Raw genomic sequence first — 12,913 nt, 5'->3', positions numbered from 1 at the left:
CTTTGCTTGTCCTCTGCTCTGTGTAGCATGGATCTGATCTCCTATTTCTCACAAGAAGGTGATAAGGGAAGGGCAAAAGGGTGATAAATCCAGTAACTTGGTTTCTCTATGGTGTTTAGCTCTCCTGTCCGGGAAAAGGTTAAAAGTGTACCATGCCATCTCCATTTTCTGAAGATAAGTTCTTGGGATTCTCTCCATAGACAAACCAAAATATTTATTTTTGACACACAGTTTTGCTAGCAGTTGCCCCTTTTCTCTCTGAAGATTTCCCATTTAATTCTCTTTCAAGGAGAATTTTCCCAATAGATTGGACTAACATCAATGAGTTCAAGCAAACACTCAGAAGATCAAAATCTGAAACAGGGAGGTTTCCTATATTTGCTAAAGTGACCTTTTGGTATTTCCAGGAATTTTGATTATCAGTGCCCCTCAGGTCTCTTTTACTATATGCCTACATGCTGGAAGATGGACTCTGCACAGCCCAAGTTGTTCATATCTGAAAAGACCATGCCAGAAGAAGAGCCAAGAGCTGTGTAAATTGGAATTTGAGTCCTTGTTCTCCAAGAACCTGATATAATTATCTTCATTCAGAGTCCAATGACCTGAGAGGCAGCAAGTTCAGCTGGCTGCACTGGTTGGTTGTTCTAGAAGGACATTTTAATCAGCCTATCTGTCAGTCACCATGACAGCTAATGCTCAAATATACCACCAAAAGGAGAGAATCTGAATCAGCCATTCACACTAAAAAACGAAGAGCAAAATAGCTATCATATTGCTAGATTAAAAAAAAAGAAGAAGAAAATGATTGAAAATCTTTGTATTTTTTCCTTCATTTGCTTTAAAATTTGGATACCTATTTCTTCTATTATCAAAACAGGACTGGGGTTGTAACTCAATTGTAGCACACTTATCTAGCAAGCATGAGGCTCTGGGTTCCATCTTCTGCACTGTCAAACAAACAAACAAACAAACAAACAAAAGTAATTTCATGCTTATTTCCCCAAACTAAAATTGTACAGAGTTTTGGTGCTAGAAATACTTTACTGCAACTGTGTAGGCTTTCTTTCTTTCAATAAAAGTGTTTTAGATGTTATTTTCAAGATGTTTTCTGAGATGTACAAATGCTTGGAGTAAGAAGTTAATTAACTCTGTTCAGAAGCAATATGGTGAGTTTTTGGGTTTTGGTGCTATCTCTACTCTGAATTGAAACAAGGCTGTGAACAGGAGGAGGAGCTATGAATAACAGGTGAATGAGGGGGTGCTTTTGTCTGTCCCAGTGTGAACTTGATTGCTGCATGCTTTGGCTTTTTATCCTTAGCAGCTACAAATATCTAATGGAAATTTGTACTGCTGCATGACCTGCCAGTGTCCTGGCTCCTCCAAGCTGTTGCCAGCTGCTCAGTCCTTACCATCACCATCCATCCATTTGCTCATGGACCAAAGGCACTAGAATACTTTACATCATCTCTACTTCTACATTCTTTCCTGTGCAGGCTGCCAGACTTCATCAAAATAAAATATAAAGGAAAACTAAAAAGCTAAGAAAATGGTCATTAAAAAGTATTTTTTGAATGGAAAAAGTTTTGCTCCCAGCAGTTAGTTTTAAGATGTCTCTTTTCCTTTTTCTGCAGTTCCCTGGTGCAGGGACTGGCTTGCATACATTAATTAGCCCAAGCGCCCACTTGCTGTTTCCATGGGGAATTTACCTTTTGCCTTCTTTGGTGAAATAACTAAACCAGGATCCTTAGCTGTGAGCGAGAAGGCACATGTGGTCAGTGCCCTATTCCTTCTCTCACTTGTCCTTTGCCTATCCCACACTGTAGTTGCTTAATAAATGTTAATCATGATTATTATTGCAACGCTGTCATAATTAATTTGACCATTTGCAACCTACAGTACCAGTAAGAATTATATATATATATGGTGGTAAGGTATTTATGTAAGAGTTGGAGCTGAAATTATTTTCACTAATTTATTGTGAATAGTTCTTTTATGTAGCTTTTCCTCTAAGCAGCCAGTAGAAGAGAGATGGTGCTAACATGAGTTTCAGTCCCTGCTGGAGCCAAACTTATGGTGCACTACCAAGATAAGAATACCTCCAGGCTGCCTACTATACCATTGGGCACAGGCCCAATTTATATTTTTAATGGTGGAAATATAGGGGACACATAGAGCATGCTGGACAACATGGGAAATTACCTGCCTGCTTTCCAGAGGCAGCTCAATTTGAGATTGATCAGCTCAGAAACTTCCAGAAATGGAGCCATACTAAAGCCAGGTACAGCAATGAATCTGACAGGCAATGTACTGAATGGATGAATGATCACTCACAGTATCTGTAAGGAAGACTTTGCAAAACCACTGAAACTTTACACTCAGCTTTTCAGTGAAATGGTAGTTCATACTTTTTCCTTACTAGAAACCAATAGAGTAAGAGAACCTAAAGTTTTAGTACATGGAAAACTCATAAAATAATGAATGAATGAATGAAAAAATAAATTCATTTAAGAAGTCTGTCAAGAAATGACTGTGGTGAGCCAGTTAGGACATAAGCAATGCTTCTGCCAAAACATTTGAGGATAGCAGAATTAGGAAGTCAAATATGATTTATAAAAGTGAAAAATAAACAATGAACTTAGGAATTCCTCTATATAAGTCAAAATGTACAGATACAATATGAAAAAAAATTCCTATTTACGCTAGGTTATGCATAGGTGAGAAGCCGACGTGCCAAACTGTACCCAAAAGTTTTCCTTTCGGTCAACAATGAGTGGGAAGGTCAAGGTAGAAATGAGCTACCATGCTAAGGATTATAAATATTCTTTTGGTTAATCCTCAAAACTGTATGATCTCCATTTTCCACTTGTGGAAATTGGATATTGCTCCTAGTACACAGTCTCCCATTCAGGGCTGTGGACCCCCGAAAGCCATTATTATTCTGTACTTTCTTTCAATATCACCAGTGTCTCTTTTGCAAACTTGACAATGTGCTACCAGCTTCCCACCCTCTTTCTGAGGCACTTTTTTTTTTTTATTGGTTGCTCAAGACAATACATCGATCTTGACATATCATACATTTGATTCAAATGGGGTATGAATTCTTATTTTTCTACGTGTACAGATTTCAGGATCACATTGGTTATACAGCCTCTTAACTGACCCATACATTGAGAAGCCTGTCCCTACAGGTAGAGGCTGTGGGCTCTCGCCTAGGCTGTGAATTGACCTTGGCTTGCATTGACCTTCTTGTGTTACTAGATGGTCTCTTAGCAAACAGTCAGCTCTCTGAGGGAGGGAGGAAAGGAGGGGTTTCGTCTCTCACCTCTCTTATGCTTTCCAGGTTCTCCCCATATACTTCCTGATCTTTACTGACAGGAGAGATTAATTTCCTGATCTTAATTGCAGGGACCCTCTGGTTCCTTCTCAGTTCTACATTAACTTTCAGGGAAAGAAGCAGCCTCTCACCAGCATTTAGGACGTCTTTTGATTTCTGAAGAAGTCCAGAGGGCTCACTTAGCTGCTCCTGCGTGGGGTTACTACTCCCAGGCTCAGTGCCTAAGGGTGTCCTGTCTTTTTAATGATCCTGTTTACAAAGGTACTGAAGGAAAAATTTTTTTAAAGTTTCTCAAAACTCTTCTGTGTCAAAGATAAATGTTTCCTTTGGAGCCCTCTGGATTGCATTTTTGCCCTAGGCCTTTTTCCCTTTGCTTTCATTGTTAGTCTACAGAGACAGAGCGCCAGAGAAAGGTGTTAAAAGATTCACTTCACTAATTCATAGCCAATTAAGAGAGACTGTTGCAAACCTGACTGGAAGGTTGCTTTGGCAGTAGGTCTGTAGCCCTCCCCTCTTGCCCTCCAGGGAATTTACAAAAACTTCCTTTAGTTGTTTAAAAAACAGAATTCTGAAACTAATGGTGAAAACAGTTCCTATTTGGGCACAGCAAGTTATATTGGTACATATATTCTGCTTTAATCACTGGAACAGAGGTTTGCTTCCCATTATGTGGCTAAGCCCCCTTATCTTTAAGAACTGTCTTCTCTACTAACTCTTATTTGTTTTTTTCCTACACATGGAGGCGGATCTAGGGTGCACAACTGGGAAAGGGAATTATTTTCTCCTTTCTTTGGTGATGGCGAAGTGACTTTCTCTAAGTTTGAATTCTGATCTGATTATTTTTCTTTCTTCAGGATGCTGTCTCAGTTTCTTCCTGAATTATGTTATGAAGAGGCTGTTCTGACAGCTCACTGTGACTAGAAGGTTTCTGAGGTAGGAACCCCCAGATTGTTGCAGTTCACCAAGAAAGTGCTTTTGACTTCTAGCAGAATGTAACTTAGCTTGACTGTGGGCGACATTAAAAAAAAAATCTGAAGTACAGCAAAAGTTTTATTCGGAAAGGAAATTAAAGCTCTCTGTGAAGTAAGAGGTACATTTGTTCTTTGCTTTCTGATGTGGAAAAATTTAACCTACATGTCTTAGGACTCTTTCTGATAATGGGATCTGTAGCTTCTGAAAGGCTGTTTTATCAAGTGTGATTTAAATTTAATTTTTTGTGGTTTCACAGTTGAACAGAATGCTCAAAACCAAAACAAAACAAAATGAACAAAAAAATCCCCATCAGTTTCTCTTTTGGATTCTTTTACCTGGTTCAATGTTGAGAGAATAGCTGTCTATTTCCAAATCAAGTTGATGGGCGGCAGTGGAACGAAAATCCTCCAGGACCCCGTGCACGGCCTTGGTGAGGTTATACGGCACTGACCTAGCAAACCTCACCTTGCTGTTCACGATCACACTCCCATTTCTGAAGCTAAGTATTTCAAGTTGCTTAAATCCTGTAAGATTAGATTGCAGATACGGAACCAGCTGCAAAATAAAAGATGGTTTACTCTTAACCATGTTCCAAGTGTTCAGCTGCTGCTAATTCCATTTGTGCTCCCTTTCATTACCTGAAACATATATTTCAATTGCTTTTTATTGTTTTTATTTTTGTTTAATGTGAGGCCAGAACACCACTACTTAATGACCTGTCTGCAGTAATGATGTCTCATATTTCCATCTTTCTTTGTATTTTGATGGATGGGTAATGATTTCTTCACAATGAAGTGTGAGAACAGATGATTTAAAAAAAATCCAAGCCAACGTTATCAACTTGCATGCCAGGTTTTTAATAAAACAAGAAGTAATTAAAAGTAATTAAAGTAATTAAAAACATGTTCCAAACTGAGCCAAGGAGCAAACTGACCTACTCCTGTATAAATGGGACAGCAATTTGGAAGCAACTAGTTGGAAATGACCTATTGAAATCAACAACAGCTTCAATATCAATGTGTCTGTCTATGCAGTATATGTTTCAGGGCCAAAACAAATGTAACGAGAGGAGTTAGTAGAGAACTGGCAGCCAGGAAATGTGGGTGCCAGTCCTGGAATGTTCCGTACCTAGCTGTGTAACCTTCATCAAGCCACATAACCACTGTGCAGAACCTCAGTCCCCTTATCTGAATTGTGAGGGAGAACAAAAAATGTTGCCCTAGGGGACCCCTTTACAAACTATAATTTAATAATCTCAAAAGTACGCCTCAGGGCATTGTGCTTCAGGTTCTCTCATTTGCCTCTTGTGAGTCATGGCCATCTTTGAAATCATTTTTCAGAAATATTTGAAACTTTGTGAAGTCAAACTTGTCTCTAGCCTCACTCATGAACTGCATACCTCCATCTGAATCTAGAGAGTGCAAAGATGCAAACTGCATTCTCCTAGGCTTGGCCCATACCTGATAATTACCCGGTCCCATCAAAATTTTGGCTCTGAACCTGACCCACATTGTGGTACCTCCCTCACTGTAAAAAGAAAATAATCTTTTATATATGGTTGCAACTTTTTTCAATGCACTCTGCTTGATTTCTCCTACTTACTTTGAACTCATTCTTTATGTGTTAGCATTCCTTTGGTCTTTACTAGGAGTCATCTGTTTTCGTGTAGTGTGCAGATGGCTAGCTGTCCCTTCTCCCAAGTCCAAATTCTCTTCTCTTAATGGGAAAGAAGCTGGCTCATTAGAGATCACATTTTTCAGCATCTCTTGCATCCAGGTGTGATCATGTGCCTAGTTCCTACTGACAGAATCTGAGAGGAAGTGATGTGGGCCACTTTGGTATCACCTGCTGATGAAGAAATTGCTTTCCCTCAGCCCTCTCTCTTTCCCCTTCTCACAAGTGAAAAAAGGGATGTGTCATTACTCCCGCTTCTTAAATCCTGAGCCGTTGTACAACTGGAAACACAGCCTTCCAATAAGCTGCCATCTGGAATCTCCTCTGGAAACAGGGATATTCCCACACTCCAACTCTGACTAGGCAAATGAGGAAACATTCCTGGCATTGGCAGAACTACAGATGAAGAAATGTGGGTGATGTTTTAGAGCAGCTGTCCAGTGGGACAAGTGAAAGAGAAGTAACCTTGACTCTAATTTAAAAGTCACTGTATTCTTGATTTTTTCATATGGCAGCTTAGTAAGACATCTGGACTAGGTTCACAGGGACTCTTTTTCCTGAAACTGTCCCAGTATCTATTCATCTCATGGTGTGTATGAGTGTGTGTGTGTGTGTGGGGGGGGGGGGGCGGGGAGCAGGGGCAATGGCACAAGCAATCTTTTTTTAAAGCAAATGTTCACCTGAGAAATTGGATTTTATGTGTATTTTCATTTGTACAATAATTTAACTTATATGAAGTATACACATAGTTTCTCTATTATTGTCAGAAAATTTCAATCTGTGTGGTATAATTGTATAACTGTAATTGGCCTTGACTGTGTAGAGGTACTACCTACTTTAGCATTTCTTATTTTACTTGTAGAAATAAAATAAATGTGAGTTTGGAGGTGTTTACTATCAAAGATATATGTCATCATGATTATCTTCTCACTTTCTTTGATAGGGGTCAGGGATGATACGTCTTTAGTCACTTTTTAAGTTTACAAGAACTTAAGGGACCTAAAAAGAGGAACCCATCTACCTGAACTCTCTGGTCATCTGTGCTGGACCAGCATAGCTTTCTATTCTTCCATCAGAGACTGCAAATCAGGAAAAGTTTACCCATACTATTTTTAGATTCCAAGTTTAGTACTTGAGAATTATTCCTGAATAAAATAATTTAGGAAGAACTACAAAGAGGAGATTTTAAAGGTAAATTTGTTTCCATGAAGTTGGGTGGCTGTGTCTTCCCTGAGTGTCCATCCTTGCACTCACTCCCCCAATCAACACAAACCTATCTCAAAACTCCAGCTGAATGCCTTCAGCAGCAGCTGTTTCCCAGGCCTCTCTCCTAACCTGCATTTCTCAATATAGCCAATGATTTTCCTGTAAAGTTAAAAAAACAACCAAAAAAGGAAAGAAGAGACACAGAGGGCTGAGAAAAATAAGCAGTGTCCACTCACCAGCTGTGTGAACTGCTGCTCCAGAGCTTGGTACTCCACAGAGCTCTTGTTGAACAGGTTATTGGAGAAAGGCATGTTAGCAACACGCAGACTGAAGAATACTACCAGCTCTTGGCCTTTGGTGGCAAAGGTCATGGAGCTAGTGGTGATATATTGTAAAGCAGGATCAGGAGTGGTGCTCTCCAAGAGATGATCTGGGGTAGAAACATATCCACTCAGTCCTGGTATCTCTGATGATACAAAATTGTCGGACACATCAATTTCTTCTAGGTCTCTGATCACATCTTCGCTGCTTGTACTGAACCTGCTGCCATGTGAAGATGCAGATGAATGTGAAATTTCCAAAGCTAACTGGCTGATGGTAGAATAATCACTGGTGGGGAGAGTGAGCCCTGGACCTAGTACTGTCTGGTCAATAGACGTTATGTCTGTGGTGCTTGGATCAGTCAGAGAGAAGATGCTTGATGCCGTAAAGAAAGGTGGTGTTTCTGACAGGGAGGCAGAGGCCATTTCAGGTGGAGACCAAGAACTGTCTGTGGAGGAATCTCCTGAGACCAATTCCATTATGTCCAAGTATTTTCCAAAGAGGAGAAGATGAAAAAAAAAAGTAAGGCTTAATTAATAAAATAAGATATGATATTTTCATTGATCATTTTAATAGTCATACTTTAAAAAGAGAGAGATTGGTTAGGAAGGGCAGGCAGTGCTGTATCCAACCTAGGAAGACAAAGGGTGGGTCCTTCTATTCATTTTATTTGGGCCCAGTCATCTAGATATATGAGACTAAAAACATACCAGTTAACTGAAATTTCTGGAATTTGTGCCTGGTCCGATAGTGCCCACGAGGATCAGGTAATACAAACTGACTAATTTGCCACTGGAATATATTTAGATCCCAAACCACAGATGGCATTCAAATAACATCACCTCATTTGGAACTTCTAGATAACTAGCTTTACAGTTTTGGCCTAGAAATTTTATTCATCTTCCAATAATGCATTTTATGTAACTGAATTTTTTGGATTTAATCATCACAGTTTGGTACTTTTACCACTTAAAATTGAATTATTCTTTCCTAAAACTGAATAACCTAATTGAATAGCTTGCCAATTTGCAACACTTGTATTGAGAGTATAAAGATGTGAGTGACATATATAATTTGAATCTTATAGTGACCATAAAACTTGATAAATATTTGATAATATTTAAAGCCTTTGCCACTTTTACATTATCAAGCCCTGATAATTTCTACCACCACTTTGTATAGCATTCTTGGGTCAAGTATACATTAAATTACTAAAGTTCACTCCATTTTTGGTATGAAATCAAAATTTAAAAAGTACTTATTAACTAAGAAAGTGGCCATATTAAACTTTTGATAAAAGATGCATTATTAAAATAGTCCAATAAACCTAAATCCAAAGCCACTGATGATATTTAAGTATTAGATGCACAAAACATGAAGCTTTCTATGATTACTTCAGTGGCATTTTGGCAAATATGTGGGAAAGCTCTGCTGAAATCCAAATGCTAAGTATGATGAATGGACTGTCTGGATGAAGATAGAATCTTTGGACTCACAGTCAGCTAATTTACTACAGTGCAATCACCAAAACTGAAACTCTGAGTGATAAACAGCTCTGAAAGGTAAAATCATGTTAGTTTTATTACTTTCTTAAAATGAAACCTGGCTATTGGTGAGTTATGCCCCGATTTCAGAGAAGCACCCTCTTTTCTCTTGACTGTGGAGGGTGCCTAGTTGTATCTACCAATAATTTACTCAAATGTCAGAAATAATATTTCCTAGCAGCCAAGATCTCTGTGTATATACACCTAGGGTTTATTCAAATTTCCGTTGCTGTGGACTGAAAGTTTGTGTCCCTTCAGATTCATATGGTGAAGCTGTAATCCCCAATATGATGGTACATGGAAATGGGGCCTTTGGGAGAAAATGAGGTCATGATAGTGAAATCCTCATGAATGGGATTGGGCTTAATGACTTTATAAGAAAAGATGTGAGAGAGATAATCTCTCTTCCTGCCATTTGAGGATATAGCAAGAAGGCATCCATCTGCAAACCAGAACTCTCATCAGGAACCAGATCTGCCAGCATCTCCATCTTGGACTTCCTGAACACCAGAACAGTGAAAAATAAATTTATTTAATCTACCCAGAACATGGTATTTTCTTATGATAATCTAAGCTAAGATAGTAACAGAAAAATCTGGGATGAGTCGACTGAAAGGCTTCCAGTGCTATCTATGGTTTGATTTGGTTTCTTTGCAACATGGGAAATGCATTTGAATCTGTGTTCCTAGGATGTGATCTCTGGGCCCCTGCAGATGATAAGGGTCGAGAAATCTGAGGCAAGAAGCACAATGATGAATGTCTTCATTCTGCTCTTGGGTCAGCATCTCATTACTCACACCTTTCGCACTCTACAGACTTTAACCAGCTTAAAATAGGCTGCTGCATCATGTCATCAGTCAGTGAATTTCTAACCATCTCCCTTTGTGGCATCTTAATATTAATCCTTTACATTCACTACAAACCTAACCAAATGATTTCATGGATGCAACAGTTGGCTATTTAAATGTAGGGTTGCTTGATAAAATATAAAATATAATGTGTTGAAACACAGATCTGTTAAAATTATTTTTTTGTTTATATGAAATTCATTTTTGACTGGATATCTTGTATTTTATTTTGCTGGATCTAGCAGCCCCATTTAAATGTGTTTTTAAAAGACTCCAATTCTCTTTTGGCTCAAGATTAAACCTATTAAGGCAATAGGCAATTTTTTGGGGGAAAAAAGTTATTCAGACTGTACCACCACTTAAGTGGTGTATTACAAGTGTATTTTAAAAATGTTTTTATTTGGTTCTTATGTAAAAATGAGACATGACAGTATACAGGTTTTTTCAACATTGTTTTTTTAAAAATAATTTTTAGTTGTCAATGCACCTTTATTTAATTAATTTATTTATATGTGGTGCTGAGAATCGAACCTAGTGCCTCACACACTCTAGGTGAGTGCTCTACCACTGAGCCACGACCCCAGCCCTCCAACATTAAGTTTTAAACATTATAATGGGAAAGTCAATTACTAAAAGCCAGTGCCATTTGTCTCATGAAATATTAAAGATAAAAAATAAAATAAAAATAACTATTATGCTGGAGTGTGTGGGGTTCCTGTAAGGTGTGAAGGGTGGATTTTGTATGTGTGCATGGTGGGGGCACCAGTGATAAACCTGGCTACTGGACATAGAAGAAATGGCTATTTTGGTCACTTTCTAGGCAGAAGGTCTGTCCAAAGCCAAGACCACAGGTGAAATGATCCAACCCAAAGTAGGTGAACTGAAGCTCAAAGTGAGAGAAGCCAGCAACAGAAGATGGGCCTAGCACAGAGTGCTTGGGAGTTCCTGAAGTCCTAGTGGCCAGAAGACAAGTAAAAGGTGAGCAGCGTATGAGGTAGAAGCTCAGAACCAAGGATACTTTAAATGCTGCTAGAAAGGGTCACATATGCACAGTGAATCATAACCATCAAGTGCTTGCCTATTTCATGTTAAAAACAAATCTGATCTCTTTTAGATCTTCAAGTGGTATGTCCAGTAAGTTAATTTTATATCAAACAAATTCATTTTTATTTATCATAGCAAATATATGTTATATATGATAATTATAAGTTATAGTCCTTTTTTAGCACATTATAGAAAATAGAAAAGAAGTGTTTATTATTAGTCTGTTCAATGAATAGATATGGATAGCCTACTATATACAGGTGCTGGGATACATGAGTGAACACAATAAAGTTTCTGGCCCCAGTGAGCTTACTGTTTAGCGAAGAAAGACAGGAGAAAAAAAAAAAAAGGCAAAGGAAAATACATAGCATGCCAGATGGTGATAGGTGCTATGGAAATAAAAGCAGGAAAGGAGATGGAAGTGCCAGGGCTTGTGATTTTATAGAGGGTAGTCACTGAGATTGTAATATTTGAGCACAGACCTGAGGTTGGTAAAGAAGTTAGTTAGGCAGCAATTGCAAACGAGAATGGCAAAGGAAGAAAACTGCCTGTCATGTTCAAGGGACAGCTAGCTAGAGGAAAGTATGACCATAATGGAATTCTATGCTGTCAGTCAAGTGTCATGGTGGCCAAAGACATTTTCAAACACATAGTCTCAAAAATTTCTGCCAGGAACATTTAGGATGTAAGAATCTGTCAGGAAGACTGGCATCCCAGATGTAAAAGGCAACCAGTTATGATTGAAATTTGTCTGAGGAGACTAGAAGGTAAAAATGCCTGTATCCTTAAGTCCACTCACATTGTACCAATTAAAAAATAAATTTTCAGCTTTATTAAGTTATAGTTGACAAATAAAACTTGTGCTCCACAGGGTGCTTGTGATCCCAGAGGCTCATGAGACTGAGAGGCAGGAGGTCAAAACTTCAAGGCCAGTCTCAGCAATGGGAATGTGGCTCAGAGGTTATGTCCCCCTGGGTTCAATCCCCTGTACAATCAATCAATCAATCAATAACTTGTGCACCAGATTTTTGAACAGGAACAAATGAGTAAACCCAGAAATAGGATGAGGGAATCCAACCAAGACAAAGACAAAGAAAGTCTGAGAATGACATTAAAGGAAAAATCCAGGTGACAGCTATCCCAAAGACTGAGAGAGCAGCAGGTCAGAGAGGAGAGAGAGGACTCTCTGGAATTTATCAATTCCAACTTATCAATTGGAATTAATAAGTTACCTGATGTGGAAAGATACAATGGAAATGGCAGTAGAAAGTTTGGGAAGAATTTGAAAATACAAAAGAAAACTAAGCAAAGGAAAAAAAAAACACATTAACTTCAAGAAAACAGAAATGAGCCACAGAGCAAATGATCATCTGTGAATATATAATCTGCACCCTAAATACCAATTTAATTACAGTTGTAATACTATTATATTGGGAGAATTGGTGGGGAAGCCAAGGGGATGGTATGGAAAGAAACTTAAATGCTTACCTACGATAATAGAATATATCATTTATTGATATACAAAACTGATATTTTTTAAAAATATGAGGAAGAGGGACTGCTTTTGGTGACAAGGACTGCAGAATGGGGAGGTACAGGATGGCAAAAGCCTTGTCAGAACACTTTACTATGATTTGACTTTTAAAGAAATTAGTCTTTTTGTTTTGAGATGACTGTAGATTCAAATGTGGTTCCAAGAAAGAAGAGGGGGAGGCATCAGTGAAAACAGCCCAGGAAGAAACTCCAGAAGTCTATCTTTCCACAAAAACAACATTAAACTGGTAGAGAGTGTCAGAATTGATGTTTTAATGCTCTGGAAGCTAATAAAATATGTAGAACAATCAGGGAATGCTTAACTAAGAAAAACAGTCTGAATCTTGAGAAGTACAGTGAACTCTGTGGCATTTTTGACTTTCCCTATTGGTAGCCCCCAGTCCTTAGTTCAATGGCAGCCTAGAAAATAACAGGCC

The 12,913-nt window shown here is 38.4% G+C and overlaps 1 protein-coding gene across 2 annotated transcripts in view; it reads right to left on the bottom strand.

The window, feature by feature from the left end:
• Impg1 (interphotoreceptor matrix proteoglycan 1) overlaps window positions 1–12,913 on the bottom strand; it is a 144,048-nt gene that overhangs the window by 22,708 nt on the left and 108,427 nt on the right. For both annotated transcript variants that reach the window (XM_027928410.2, XM_027928411.2), the window contains 2 exons: window positions 7,423–7,955; window positions 4,642–4,861 (listed from right to left, as the gene is read on the bottom strand). In XM_027928410.2, the coding sequence (XP_027784211.2) occupies window positions 4,642–4,861; window positions 7,423–7,955 (753 nt within the window). The remainder of the gene's footprint in view (window positions 1–4,641; window positions 4,862–7,422; window positions 7,956–12,913) is intronic.

The sequence above is a fragment of the Marmota flaviventris genome, chromosome 6 (genome assembly GCF_047511675.1).
Source record: "Marmota flaviventris isolate mMarFla1 chromosome 6, mMarFla1.hap1, whole genome shotgun sequence".
Classification (NCBI taxonomy): Eukaryota; Metazoa; Chordata; class Mammalia; order Rodentia; family Sciuridae; genus Marmota; species Marmota flaviventris.
This window is presented reverse-complemented; position numbering and strand designations above follow the sequence as displayed.